General features: G+C 40.6%; 1 protein-coding gene across 3 annotated transcripts in view; it reads right to left on the bottom strand.

Annotated features, from left to right (window-relative positions):
• Positions 1 to 2,433: 2,433 nt before the first annotated feature.
• The window catches only part of LOC145303923 (uncharacterized), a 57,612-nt gene continuing 44,412 nt past the window's right edge, over positions 2,434 to 15,633 (bottom strand). The window contains exons 17-20 of one of the 3 annotated variants that reach the window (XR_013873865.1): positions 13,169 to 13,226; positions 12,306 to 12,403; positions 4,096 to 4,906; positions 2,434 to 4,065 (exon numbers count right to left, since the gene is read on the bottom strand). Coding sequence is in view for 1 of the 3 variants with exons in the window: in XM_080145593.1 (XP_080001719.1) it covers positions 4,660 to 4,906; positions 12,306 to 12,403; positions 13,169 to 13,226 (403 nt within the window). In the remaining 2 variants the exon portion in view is untranslated. Of the gene's footprint in view, positions 4,907 to 12,305; positions 12,404 to 13,168; positions 13,227 to 15,633 lie in introns of all 3 variants that reach the window. The other 2 variants (XR_013873866.1, XM_080145593.1) reach the window with 2 other exon arrangements.

The raw sequence follows: 15,633 nt of genomic DNA, 5'->3' as shown, positions 1-15,633 counted from the left end.
ATTCCCGAGTCCAAAGTTAAATTGGTCATTACTTTGTGCGGGTTGAACGTGAGCAGGTTTTTTTCTAGGGAAGGATTGTTAGCCCTACCCAAACCCCCTGGACTGGGGGAAGTGACCAGAATTTAGTCTGGCATCTACCCTAGAACCTTTCCAGCACAGTAGAACTCTTCTGGTGTAGCTCCTAGGATCATTGATGCACGGTGCAGGATGGACGGCGTGCACATATCTGGTCTCCAATCCCTGTAAGGCAATATAATGGATATTTATTAGGGCAATTTCTATTCAGTTTTCTGCAAGCCACCGCCGTCGGTGGTCGGCAGGGAAAACGGCGGCGGATCATTATGAAAATTTTTACGTTATGTAGACAAGACATGTAAGAAAATCTTAAGTTTAAAATTTGAAGTCTCCAAGTCAAAAATTGCAGTCACAGGAGCCTTTTAAAGATTTCTGGAGACCTGGAGGATCAGGACCTGCAGGATCATACCTGGAACCTGAAATTAGCTTGAACACCTGTATTTCATATGAGGATGTTCTACTATTTTGGTAAGATAAAATGCTTTGTTAAGTCAAAAAAATGTTTTTGCTCTTTACCAGGATGTCAGGTTATGTGTCATACCCATACTTAAAAATTCACGCAGTTTGGGCTCTTTATCTTTCACACAGAGAAAAAGAGATAGAAAAAACCGGTGGGTGGGGGCGTTCAATGTTCTTTAAAATTAAAACAGTATTTTTACATTTATAGATGTTGAAAATTATGCTTTTCAACTTTCTTTTAAAAACTTTTAATAAATATTTCGTTTCATATATTATTATGTTAATTTTATATGCTAAAAAATTCATTTTATCCAAATACAAATACATAATTTTCGGCTTTAAAGGGTCTATTTGAAAAAAAGTAAATAAATGTACAATTTAATGTAACAGATATTTTTTTAAACACAAGAAACAATAAAGTATTTTTAACTTAAGTTTAATTGAAGTTTATAAACTGACTGAGGCATATTTGTTTATAATTTTTCATTCTTTACATGTTATTATTATCTAAAATACAAAGTAGCTGGAAGTCTGTCCGTCCCTTAAGATCTTGGTAACCACTGAACCGATATAGGTCCAGGTAACTTTTTTTGGGGATGAAACCTAACCCCCTAAGAAATTGACCCTATTTTTATTACTTTGTTCTAAAAACAATAAAACTGGAGAGTCAATTTCCCCCCTCTTTCCTCAAGTCTTTGTAATATAACGCAGGGGTAGCTATTGTAACAATCAATTCTACAAAAAATCACAAAACCTTTTAAAGTATTTGGAAGTATATTCTGTTTATCATGTAAGAAAAGAGGGGTGGGTAAGGGGAGGAAAAGGGAATTGTGGGGAAATTTTCCTTTAGAATTGTTTGTCAGAATATCATTCCCTGAATATAACGTAATAAGTTTTTATTTTGTCTCAATCTACAAAGATCTTAGAAACTGCTATACCCGAATGAGTTATACTTTTTAAGGGGATCTTTTACAGTGACTTACGGAGATGTTAGAAATTTCCCTGACCTCTACAGTCTCCAAGAGACTGGGATGAATGACCTATATAATTCAGCAATTACAGTTATGGACTGATAAAAATATAAGTCTTTTGAATTTTAACCGTATGGACAGACTGACCGACCGAGCAAATTATATACTGATGGCTTAATTGCACAGGGAATTTAAACCTATAATTTCAGCTGAGGAAATCACAATTTACAGAACGTAACGGACGGACGAACAAAATGATTTATAGAGTAGATTCGCTACTAAAAAGGAGACAATTAAACAATTGTGATCAACAGATAAAGGGTGTGCAAAAAAAATGCGGACTTTTTTAAAATTGAAATTGCACGGCTTGTGTTAATAGTAGAAAAATGTTAAAAACCGGTAAGAAGTCTATTTTTTAGAAATATAAGAACGATTCTTCTGCTATGTATAGTTTAGGAGCTATATATTAAAATGTCCCAATTGACTTAAAATTTGACTTGCGAGTAAATTTTGGGACATTTTACCCCCTAGCTCCTAGATTTTTTGTAGCACAGGAACCGTTCTTATATTTCCAAAAAATACAGTTCATAGCGGTTCTAACGGTATGCGTAACATTTTTCTACTATTAACACAAACCGCGCAATTTGAAATTAAAAAATGTACGCATCAATTTTTGCAAAATATCTTCTCTAATTTTTAGTTATATTTTAAAATTTACTCGCAAGTCAAGTTTTACGTCATTTGGGACATTTTAACACGTAGCTCCCAAACTATACGTAGCACAGGATCCGTTCTTATATTTCCAAAAAATAGAGTTCATAGCGGTTCTAACGATTTGCATAACATTTTTCTACTATTAACACAAGCCGCGCAATTTCAATTTTAAAAATTTTATATTAAAGTAGCTTCGTTACCAAAGAAATCCAGATTATTAAAATAATTTTTATTTTATCTAACAGAATTATAAGAGGAACCAACTAAATAAAAATGAATACTGAATGAATATTAAACCAAATAAAAAAATATGCAAATATAACCACACCAAAGAAGAAAGGGAATATTCACAAAAAAAGTATCAAAGCAAAATTTTACTTGAAAAATCCTGATTTCATAAAAAATTGATCAAAATTAAGTACTTAAATCAAGTCTATAAAAAAAATCTATTTAAAATGTGAAAAGATACTTATTTTAGAATATCCTTTAAAAATTAGGTACATTATTTAAAAAAATGAGTTTAAAATAAAAACTAAAATTTTAGTACATAAATTAAAAGTAATAAAAACCTATTAAAATTAGGCGTGATTATTCATACATAAATAAAACACACGAATGTAATTTTAAAAAAAAAATTAAAAATTAAAAAAAAAAAAAAATGAAATAATGAAAATTATATACAGAATAATATTACATAGTGATTTTTTTGATTATATCACATACAAAAATGCAAAATGGCAAAATGAATTAAAATTTTGAGCACAGAACAAAATAAAATTACAAATAATAAACGAGTTATCTTTTCTCTCTCAGTAATTTGGATATAGGAGGGGGAAGGTGGGCATTTTTCAACAAATTTGCTGAGAAAATGTGAAAATTACCCCTCTTTCCATTTATTAATTTAGAAATTAAAAATTCTAGGTTAAAATATACTTTTCTAAAATTTTTTTTTAGAAAATTTACCTTAAATGCATTTTTTTGAGGTTTTAGTTTACACATAGTAGAATATCATTTTTGATAATAATAAATAGTGTTTAAAAATACATTTAAAAATCTTAAATTATTATTTTAATAATTAACCGTCAACCATAAAACTATAAGGCACTAATACAGTTTACTATAGCACATTTTTAATCTTGTTTTCATTTATAGCTCTAACTAAAGAGATTTCTTTAATATTTTGAAAATTAAGCTTGCTTTTTGGATGTAAAAAATAATACTAAAAATTCTTTTGCAAATAGAGAAAGATAGAAGATATTCTCCAATAATTTTGTTCTAACTTTTGATGAAAAGAGATTGCAGGTTAAAAGTCATCTAACGGAAAAGGGGACTATGCAAGGCAGGCACAAGGCACAATTTTCTTTTGTATAAAATAACTAATTTAAACTTAAATGAACGAAAATAACTCAAGGTCGACCACGGTTTTGTCAGATAAAATAAGATTAGTAATTTTCACCAGATACTGTCAATTGTTTTGTTGAGTTCTAACTTCAAAGTGTATAAAAATATAAATGAAATATAACTGCAAAAATGCCATCGAATGCTACAACTTTAAACTTTCTCCGTTTTTTATGACAAGACAGTGGCATTTTTCATTTATTCAACTAAATTTAACAGAAACTGGTGCAGCGAAATTCTTTAAAGAACATGCTATTGTTAAGGTTTAGTGCCCTTTACTTCGTGATTAATCGATACCAGCCTTCCCCAGATGTAAAGATATGCCTCTATATTTCCCCAGATGCAAAGAGTACACCTCTATATTTCCCCAGATACAAAGAGTACACCTCTATATTTCCCCAGATGCAAAGAGTACACATCTATATTTCCCCAGATGCAAAGAGTACACCTCTATATTTCCCTAGATGCAAAGATGAACCTCTATATTTCCCCAGATGCAAAGAGTACACCTCTATATTTCCTTAGATGCAAAAGATTCTGTCAAGCTCATCACAGCACAACTATATAGAAGACGTAATTGTATGTTCTAACCACATAACAGGGGCATATATATACACAGTTGATAAAATTGTATACATATATATCCCTGTTTTTATATCACTGAATTTTCCCGCTAATTTTGAGGAATTTCCAAAACTATTCTTAGCTAATCACTAAATATTTTGATTTGAAGCTACTCCATAAGCTGTATTGAAAAATTTGCATGTTTTTTTTAATGGTAACTTTAGTATTAAATATTTCTTTTTTCTTGCTATTTTTAATAACTATTGGTATCCATTTTAGAGTTATAATTGTCTTTCTTCAAGATTATAAACCAGAACAAATTTAATGGTGATATAATATCACTAACTCACTTTATTACCATTTTTGTGACCATTTTTTTGAGATAATTGGTTACTGTTGGTATATTTCTTGTAGCTTTAAATGTCTTTTTTTCTTCTTTATTTGATTCAGACTTGAATTATCCCTTTTTAGAGCCTTTTTATGGGACAATAGCACTATTGCCCTGAAGTAGTGCTTGGGCTATTTCCTCATTCACAGCACCTGTACCGCTGCTGCTCTCCGTCGGTGTGCCCGGCTGGACGGGCCCAAAGAAGCCCATCTTGAGCAGGGACGTTGTGGTGCGCGATATTAGTTCGTCTTTGTACCGCCAGATGGTTGTGTCTTTGACAGAATTTTTCTTGAATGATTCTGCACATGACTTCTTCAGTGTTGACACACAGTCATTTCTGAAATATTATAAATTGTTTAGAAAAAAACTGTCTATCTGTCTATCAATTGGTGAATCTGATTAGATGTCAATCGGTTAATTCGTCAAAGTGTCTGTCTTTCTGTTCTACTGTATCTATCGATCATTGGTCTTTCATTGATTGAATGATTAACAATATTTTAAAACTATAATGCTGAAGATTATCGAGGGTTGAATGTATTTATCATCCATCTATCTATCTATGTGTGGTATACGGCAGCTCTGGACCATGCAGAAACCAGGACATTATAGTGATGCTACGCACCTAGCTAAATCCTGTTATTCTACAATTACAAGGCCACCTGAAAATATGTCAGATAACGGTACTGGTTTCATCTCTCAGTTGTCCTGCAAATGGAGGGAGGGGGTGTTACCCCTCCCTCTCCCATCTTAAGCACCGGAACCTTCCCCTTCCACCACCAAGTTATCAGCACCACCTCAACCCTGAGGATAAAGGATCTAAACCTGCCCTCACCTGATAGAGTCACCCCCACACAGACTGTTGTTGTCACAAGTAATCATCAAACCTTCCCTCTTTAGTACCCAGACCTACCACTCAACCCCTCTATGCTTATCTACCTATTGTGCTGCTCCATGGGCTATCCTGCCTGCCCCAGACAGGGATAGCCATCTACCTAACCATTGCAATTATCTATGTTTTACTGTATGATTTATCCTTAACTATCTTTATTCCTAATCCATATGTATTTATATTATGGTTAACTGTATTCTTAATCCCCCCCACCCTTTCCAGGGATGGGGAATCATGATTGCCCAAACTGACTATTGTATATGTATTATAATGCTTTTATGTTATGATCATTTATTCCTATCCATGTAGTTATTGTTTGTTGTATATAGCTTCAGTATCCTTCAACCCTTCAATAAAGTGACAACTGAAATAGATGTTGATTCTTGTCTAGTGAATGCTAGAGAAGCATAGCTTCTCTATAGTAAGGTGTCCACGTCTGTTCACACTGCCGTAGTCTTTATTCGAACTCTGGTGTCTGCCATTTACCCTAGGCGGATACCACAACTTTGGTGACAGCTGTGTGAGATTACGGCGAACCACAAGTGTAGAGCAGACGCGTATCTGAGGCTAAGGTACTCCCAGCAGTGAATCTGGCAAAACTGACGCAAGCAACCTGAATTACCCACCCTGGACAGCAAAGTTTAACTCTGCATCCGGCAGTTGTGGAAGCGAGACAGCGAAATTTGATGAATAACCGCGAGCAGCGCTGATATCTAACGGAGAATTGAGCGCCAAAAGGGCTGAAACAGGCCTGCGGACCGGCTGAAACAAGCCAAATAAGTGTAAACGGCTGGAAATAGGCCAATTTTACTGCAAGAGATAGCAGGATCCGAACCAGTGGCGCTAGCAGGACGGGACATTCCCTGCCGCCAATAGGCTGAAACAAGCCACATAGCTGCAAGCGGCGCTAGCAGGACGGGACATTCCCTGCCGCCGATAGGCTGAAACACGCCACATAGCTGCAAGCTGCGAGCCAACATACGAGTGTAGTTCACCAGAACAGAGAAAAACTACGTCAACTCCAAGTATCCTGAGAAGCTACAACGCAGCCACCCATCTAGAAAAACAGATATTATGTTACATTGCAGGGATTACCACCCTGATGTGATGGCCAAACAATAGATTTATGAGCAAAGCTTGGCAAACAAATTGTTGTGTTGTGATAAATCTAAGAATAGACCAGGCTTGGATTATTGTGATAACAGCTAAAAATAGAACAGAGTTGGTAAACAAATCTGTTATGCAATTGTGATAAGGACAAAAATAGAATCTAGATGTAATATAATAAAGACCCTGATATACAATCAAAACATCTCAAGCCCACAGCACAATAACAATACACCCCTTATTCCAAGGGAAGGGGAGAAGCCCCTCTCCATTGAAGGCAAATACAATCAGGGTGATATAATAGATAAACCTAGGATTAAGAAGAAAAGGCAATATTACACCAGCCCACAGTTACCCCCCTCCCTCACAGGGGGAACGGACGGAGTTACCCCCGTCCCCTTACGCGCTTCCCCCTTCCTACCCACACTAGACTAAGTCCGTCTGTAGTGTGGGGCTAGCGATCGGACACACAGAGCGCCATTCACGGGTAGCGCAACAGAGTGCGGAAAATATCATAAATCCAACGGACGAAGCTGACCAATGAGAGAGCGAGTTGAGGGGTGAGAGCGCGTTTTCCCCGTGTGCGCGGATTTGACGGTGCGGACGCGCGTTGCAAGGACAGGAGATTTCACGCACACACACACACACCCACACAGGAGAGGGGCCATTCTATAGCATACATCAGAGATATTTTTTTAGGAGAAAAACTTGCAAGCTCCTCCCTCCCTGTCTACAGTGTGATAAGGAAAACTAAACCAGTTCCTTGAACCCGCTCAGACCCTCAACATCTCCCAGCTCTGCCAACCCTACTTCAAAGCTGAGTGGTTAGTGAAACAAATATATGTATATATAAATACCCAAGTGATAAATAATGTTGTTTTTTTGTATCATGGGTACAATCAAGTGAATACTAACCTCACCAAACAACACTGGGAACTGATATGGTAACTGAACGAAAGTACGCCCACCCTGTGGACATAGCCTGACTTGCTGCCCCACACTGGGCAGTGGTGGTGTGTACCTGGACCATCGACCCTCATAGTTGTGAACTATATACAGAGGAAGCGTGATTTTTTTTTGGAGCAAGGAGGAAAAGCTAGCTAGCTCTGGGGATATTCCTATACACGTATATATATATATATATGGGCGTGTAGCCATGTATATATATAGATAGCCTACCTATCCATATATCTACTAGTGGATACGCTCCTAGAGACATCTGTGGATGCCTAACATATTTCCTGTTACCTTTAAAGGGCGAATATAGCTAAGATCCGCTGGTTACCACAGAAATCAAGAGTTATACTGGAAAGGAGAACAACCCAGGCTGAACAGTTAAACAAGACGCTGGCACCAACAGACCAACACCCTGCTACCTATCATGGGGGCGCGCCAGCCACAGAAACTCTTGAGCCAGGAGGACCGAGCCTACGGCTACGTGGACTACCACCCTAATTACACAGCTATAGTATTTATACTAGGGGTGAGCCGGCTCGAACCTCCTTGCGGCACGGCTACTCTACTCTGCTTCTATATCTACAAGATACTACTTCTGTTATTACTTTGGCCTACTGTGTTGAGTACAGTGAACATCAAACACATGCCAGGTCACAGACCCCTGGTCCCTGAGATGCCCTTGTCTGGAAGGGTGACTGAATGTCCGCTGCACAGCTCCTGTTCAGTTGGTGCTCCACGCACGAGAAATAGCAATACTGGACTGGGGATTGCTGAACCTGTAGGTGTCCTCCTGGGGGTGTTGAACGATGCAACTGAGCCTAATGAGAAGGTGACAAGCTTCAGAGACTTAGTGGCCAGCCCCAAGATGGACACTACCACCAGAACTAAGACTCCAACGGGGCCCAGCCCTAGGGCCAGTACCACCTGTTTCTGGGGTGGAAAGGTCCTCCCTGGCGCTGGCCTCACCAAGCTGGAGGATGGGGAGCTGTCCCAGGGGAATAGGCTCTTCACCCAGATGCCCGACGCGTACCTGGGGGTGGGGGAGCCGCCACCCAAGCCTCCCTGGAAGCCCCCAGGCATGGAACGACTGGGGACCGGCCTAAGGATGGGGACTGGTGACCTGCTGCAGTGGAAGACTTTACCCAGCACGGAGGGAGCAGGGTTGACCAGCAGCAGTGAGGCTGTTTCCCCACACTCCAAGACCAGATGCCGCTACTCTGTTGAACCACTGCACATGTCCCAGCCAAGTTCCCCCATGCTGCTGAAGATGGAGGCCCACCAGGATGCAGAGCTCCAACCAGGGAAGTCAATAAGAAGGCCACCCCTTGCCAAAACCAGAACCACCGCAGGGGCTCCCCACCAGCAACTGACGGAGCCTGGCAGGGACGCAATACCAGCTGGCAACTCTGGCCCAACTCAGGTGGCTACCAACAGTCTGCTGACAGTCCGGAATACAGTTCAGGCTACCATCAGTATGGCATCTTCTGGGCCTTGCTGGTCCACCTGTGGGTACCTGTCCACACACTGGCCACCGGTACCCCCCAGAGATCATAGCCCCCTTTCCGACTGGCACCATCAACGGCCTTTGCTACCAACCACCTGGCATACCCAGAGGCAGGATCCCTCCTGTGGAGAAGCACCTGCAGAAGCTAAGGCCGAGGCTGGCCTCGCCACCCAGGGGAGGAGAGCCGCTGTTGGATGGAAGGAACCTGGGTGTATGGGGAGGAGGCTGAATGTAACCAAGGAGCCACCACAAGCAGCCCGGCACCGCCTGACCCCTAGTAGGGGAGACCCTGTTTGTCAGCTGGTGCCCCAACTGGAGGAGGAGAGGCCTGGCAGGTTGATACACCCTGGGGAAGCCGGCCTGATGGGACTCAGCTGGACGAAGGGGCGCTGCCGCTTCAACGGCCACACAGCCGCCAAGTGTAGAACCGGTTGGGACCGGGCAATGAAGAAACACCAGGCCGCCCAACAACCTGCATGCAACCAGTCTGCCACCCAGGTCCACCTGGAGGGAGATGCCCAGCCGTCACCCCAACTAGCTGCCGCCGCTGGGGCCGCGGCTACCCAGGAGTCTGTGTCTCAGATTGGGACCATGGTGGCCAGGATCAACGTGCTGGGAGGAGCGGCTGAACCCAACCGGGTTGGCCTGGACCGCAGCCGCAACCACAGGGGACCGGTGTCCGTAACCCCTGTCACCCCCAGCAAGAGCCGAGGGGCGCTACCCAGCGCCACCGGGACGGTGGACGAGGAGGCCCTGGCGGCCGCCGAGTGGGAGAGGCAAGAGGCGCTAGCCAGCGAGTCTGAGTCGATGTATGGGACGCCAACCGGCGTCGCCACCTGGAAGGAACGAGAGGTGCTTCCCTGCACCACCAAGATGATGTCTGGGGCGACAACCGTCGCCGCCACCTGTGAAGACTGGGGGGTGCTATCCAGCGCCCCACGCTGGTGCCTGGGGCGACAACCGTCGCCGCCACCGAGAGACCTGGACCCCTGTGAAGACTGGGGGGTGCTATCCAGCGCCCCCACACTGGTGCCTGGGGCGACAACCGTCGCCGCCACCGAGATACCTGGACCCCGGAAGGAGCCCGCAGCCCCAGAGGAAGGGGTGACACCCGTCACCCCCAGCCAGCCAGAGCCCCCAGCCAGCAGGGAGAGTCCAGCCGTCCCACACCCTCAACTGCATCCAGCTGTCTACCTCCCTCAACCAAGCCAGGGTAATTGTATTGCACTGGTGTACCAGGAAGTTTGGGCTGGGCCAAACTTGCCTGCGCCCCCTGCATCTGCCCCAGGAGCCAGGGTATCAACCATTACCAGCCAAACTGAAGAAGCTTTGACCGCTGCCTGGGGAGTAACACCACTAGGTGCGCCAAGTGCCGAGCCTAACCATAGAAGTAGAGGATCTCCAACAATTATGGCTACCCCAGATGGAGACAATGTGCCTGGACCCCTTCAGGCTAGGGGAGGAAATCCGGAGCCTGGTGCCTCCAGTCCACCAGCAGCAGTGTTCGTGGATGGGCCTGTCTCCCAGCCAACTAGAGCGGAGCCACCCTTGCAGATCCAAGACAGCCGCCGGCATAAAGGAGGGACTGTTACCCTTCCCTACCCCGCAGGTCGGACTGCCATGCACCACCCTGCCAATGTCCAGAATGAGCCTGAAGGAGGCAACGCTCCTACAGTATGGCAACCACCACCTGCCCGCGTTGACAGAGACCCTGGAAGCCGAATGAACCTGACCAGCCCCGAGGGCGAAGAAACTGCGCCTGCATCCAGTAGCCAGCCTGCCAGCAGCAAGGTGACCAACACGATGGAGACCACCAGCCCAGTGGAGAAACCTGAAGAGGTGTATACCAGGCGGCTGTTGGTCCAAGCCCCCTCATGTGCTGTGCCACCCCTGGAGGTTGACAGGGTGGCCTCAGAGGTACACATCCAACGGCCAGAATATCCAACAGGACCAGCTACTCCAGCAGATATAGCCGATTCCGTTAGACCTGGGGAGGGCTGGAGTCCACCACCGACCAGCAACTGGTATCCTGGCGGACCCATTCCACAAGGACAACAAACTGAAGGCCGCAACCACTGTCGGAAGTCTGGCGGTGCAGACAACCCCTCCAGCCTTCCGAGGGGAGAGTTGTGGTATACGGCAGCTCTGGACCATGCAGAAACCAGGACATTATAGTGATGCTACGCACCTAGCTAAATCCTGTTATTCTACAATTACAAGGCCACCTGAAAATATGTCAGATAACGGTACTGGTTTCATCTCTCAGTTGTCCTGCAAATGGAGGGAGGGGGTGTTACCCCTCCCTCTCCCATCTTAAGCACCGGAACCTTCCCCTTCCACCACCAAGTTATCAGCACCACCTCAACCCTGAGGATAAAGGATCTAAACCTGCCCTCACCTGATAGAGTCACCCCCACACAGACTGTTGTTGTCACAAGTAATCATCAAACCTTCCCTCTTTAGTACCCAGACCTACCACTCAACCCCTCTATGCTTATCTACCTATTGTGCTGCTCCATGGGCTATCCTGCCTGCCCCAGACAGGGATAGCCATCTACCTAACCATTGCAATTATCTATGTTTTACTGTATGATTTATCCTTAACTATCTTTATTCCTAATCCATATGTATTTATATTATGGTTAACTGTATTCTTAATCCCCCCCACCCTTTCCAGGGATGGGGAATCATGATTGCCCAAACTGACTATTGTATATGTATTATAATGCTTTTATGTTATGATCATTTATTCCTATCCATGTAGTTATTGTTTGTTGTATATAGCTTCAGTATCCTTCAACCCTTCAATAAAGTGACAACTGAAATAGATGTTGATTCTTGTCTAGTGAATGCTAGAGAAGCATAGCTTCTCTATAGTAAGGTGTCCACGTCTGTTCACACTGCCGTAGTCTTTATTCGAACTCTGGTGTCTGCCATTTACCCTAGGCGGATACCACATATGCATCCCTCACTGACTGACTCTATCACTCCTAATTCTACCAATAATACTGTAGTGAGCCAGGTCTGTATGAGTACAGATATATATCTATCTATGCATCCCTCACTGACTAACTATCACTCCTAATTCAACCAGTAATACTGTAGTGAGCCAGGTCTGTATGAGTACAGATATATATCTATCTATGCATCCCTCACTGACTAACTATCACTCCTAATTCTACCAGTAATACTGTAGTGAGCAAGGTCTGTATGAGTAGGATATGAGTACAGATATCTATCTATCTATCTATCTATGCATCCCTGACTGACTAACTCTACCTGTAATGCTGTAGATGAGCCAGGTCTGTATCAACAGGATAGGAGGTACAGACTCCTCCCAGACATCCCAAGGGGAAGTGGTTGTGAAGTATCAATGCCTAAAAAATAACAAGAATGAAAATATCCAGATTTAATGTTATGTATTATTCTATAACTGAGCAAGAAAAAGATAGGTTTTCAATACACTAAGGCTATTATTTCCCATGTCTTTCTAAAACTACTGGTATGAAATATACTATTCAACAACTTATATTCAAATTTTATAAAAAATTCAATTATAAAGAGCACTCGACATTTTCTCATATTATTCTTTTGTTCATAAAACACAGGAGTTTATTTTTTGATACTATTGGGATTTCAACAAACACCACCCTAAAATTTAAATTTGGAAGGACTTCCTTTCCCCTTTTCACTTACAAATGTTTTTACTGTGTCCTTGTAAATCGCTGTGCACACCATTGCTTTAAAAGTGTAAAACTTGGTTTCTTGGTGTTAAATCAAAGGATAAGTAAAGGGGGGGGGGGTAGACTGTGCATATATGGTTTTTATTTTAATGCAACCATCTCGTAAGTAATCAATGCGCAGGTGGCACTTGGACCCGAATTTCAGGATAAAATTTTGTATAAGTTTTGTATGAAATTTTGCCCTGAAAAAAGCCCAAAAACGGCTAAATATCTAAGCCGGTAGCCGTTAGCCTTTTTTATCCAACTTTTTATTTTATTTAGGGAAAAAAACCTACCAAGGATTACTCGTACCAAATTTCATCCTGAATTTGCGCATTTATTACGAGATGGATGCATTAAAAAAACCTTATATGCACATTGCACAGTCTTCCAGTGAATAATGAGCTAAATAAAACTCACCTTTTCAGGATTATGGAAGCACTTGACGTATTGACCGGGTTTTGTATAATTGGCACTTCTGAAACAAAAAAGATAAAATTGATAAATTTTCTAATATTAGCAGGGCACGACTAAGGATGATTTTCAGCCGCTAAAACTTGAAAAAGTCGCAGTCGAGATGAAAATAAGCCGCTACAAAAAGAGATAATGTTTCAACCAATAAATCCAAAATTTGTCTATTTCCTAAATTTGGTTTATATCATCATTATAAAACAAAATGTATTGTTTTCATATATCCTATATTAATATGATGTTTTTTGTTTTATATTTGATTGATTTAGACAATAAAGACAAACGGAAGAAAAATGCTTTTTTAACATTTGCTTTAGCAAAATATATGTACATATATATATATATTTTGATTCAATGAATATTGTATAATATTAAGAAATATACAATTGATTTATTGTTTCATTATACACTGGTGTGCTTTCATTTCCGCATATACAATCTATAATACTAAGTATTCTATCAGTCCGTCTTGTGATCTCGGTAACCGCACAACTGATTGGATTATACTCTTCAGGGAATATATCTACTGGTCCTGTGATGGTTTTAAGCTATTTTCCTTATGGGGTGGACCAACCACAATGCTCCCCCCCCCCCCAAAAAAAAAAATAAAAAAAAATTTCAACTTAAATGTTTATTTTTAATTTATTTAGGCAATTAATATAAAAATTAAGTACCAGAGGTTACTATTCCTAACATCAGTCTCATAATTAGATGCTGCAATCTTATTTATTTGCAATTGTATTTTTTGTGAATATAAAACCATTAGCAGGTGAGAAAATTTGGAGAAGTTAATGCACACCTTATACATTATATACACAGATATCATGCAAATTAAATATAACAGTTTTTAATTATGCGACATAAAACAATTAAAAAACAGAAATTAAAACGGTGACTTTATAGTTTTTAAAACCGTTGATTAATCTCTATTTTTTGTTATATGTAAATTCATAAATATCAATTTTTGTCTGTTAAAAAGGATCTTGCTACCACTACTTATTCATTATTCCATTTCAGAGAAGTTTCATAGAGATACCAGGAGGGTTTTAAGCTTCCTCCTTCTTGAAATACAGAAAAATAATAATAAAAGAGTAACTATGATGCTATACTTTGTGTCTAATCGTTCTAAGAATCTATATCATAGTACCAATGAACTAGTACGGACGTTCAAACATTCTAGTAGTGGTTTTAGAGTTGTTACTGCTTGTTGTTAAAATCCATATGAAAAATTTAATGTTGAAATTTTTGATCACAGCTAACCGTTAGACCCTAATTGTAGCAAATCTTACGTTTACAAAAACTTTACTAGACCAAAGTACAACTAACCACCAACCCTCTCACTTCCTTAATCCAAAAGAATTATATTAGAGCAGTAAAGTATAAATATTTGAAAATTAGCAAATAAACACCAACATGTTTAATTGGTAAAACAAAGGTGCCTTTATCCAAAGCTATTTCTTTACCACCAAGCCCTAACCTTTACTTAACTAAACCAAAAAAATTCAAAAATAAAGAATTTAATTATTAATTGTTATTTTGAGAAAAGGAATGACTATAAATTATAGGACAATGGAATAAATAAAAAGTTTTCTTCCCATTTAAATATAAAAATGTAGTTATGATTATGTTAACTCTAATATCTGAAGACATAAGAAAATTGCCAGCAAATTATTGTGAAGCAAATTATGTTTTGGACCAGTTACAATAAATTTTAGCGTCCAAACAAAACTTTAAAAATCAACAGGATGTATGTAAGTCCTGTTTTCTTGTTTGTATTTTATAATCATATAGCGGCTACGACCCCTAAAAACCTCTAGGGGCACCTAAGTTAGGATTTGGAAAAGTCTACCCCCCCCCCCATTCAATTTGTGTTCTAAAGAGAAAAAGTATAAAATAGGGTTGGGCCGGATACTTTTTTGGCCGGATACCGGATATCCGGCTGATTTCAAACGCCGGATATCCGATAACCGGCCAAATTACCAGATACTAAAGTAGCAAAAAAAAATTTCTTCAGAAATCTTATATAAATTTACATAAAGTTAAACTTGTTCAGAAAAAATGTTCTTCTAGCTTCAATAATAAGAAAATTATAGCCATTTAAAATTTTAAAAAGCAGAGATTTTTGGTGTAAAGTATAAAAAATTATAGAGCCGGATATCCGGCCGGATAGTTTCAATTTCGGTATCCGGCCGGATATTGAAAATGGCCGGATATCCGGCCACACCCTAATAAAAAGTTTTTTTTTGCGGGGGGGGGGTTATTTTTTTTGGATGGTGGAGTTACCTTCCCCCAATATCCAAATATAGTTAAGATCCTTCCCTGGACCCATAAGAAGCTTCACTGTAAAGGAGAACCAAATTTGTTCAGCGATTACCAATATCCTTTGATGCAAACAAAAAAAGATCACTACTTTA

This window comes from Acartia tonsa, chromosome 13, assembly GCF_053477335.1.
Source record: "Acartia tonsa isolate MP-2025a chromosome 13, ASM5347733v1, whole genome shotgun sequence".
Classification (NCBI taxonomy): domain Eukaryota; kingdom Metazoa; phylum Arthropoda; class Copepoda; order Calanoida; family Acartiidae; genus Acartia; species Acartia tonsa.
This window is presented reverse-complemented; position numbering and strand designations above follow the sequence as displayed.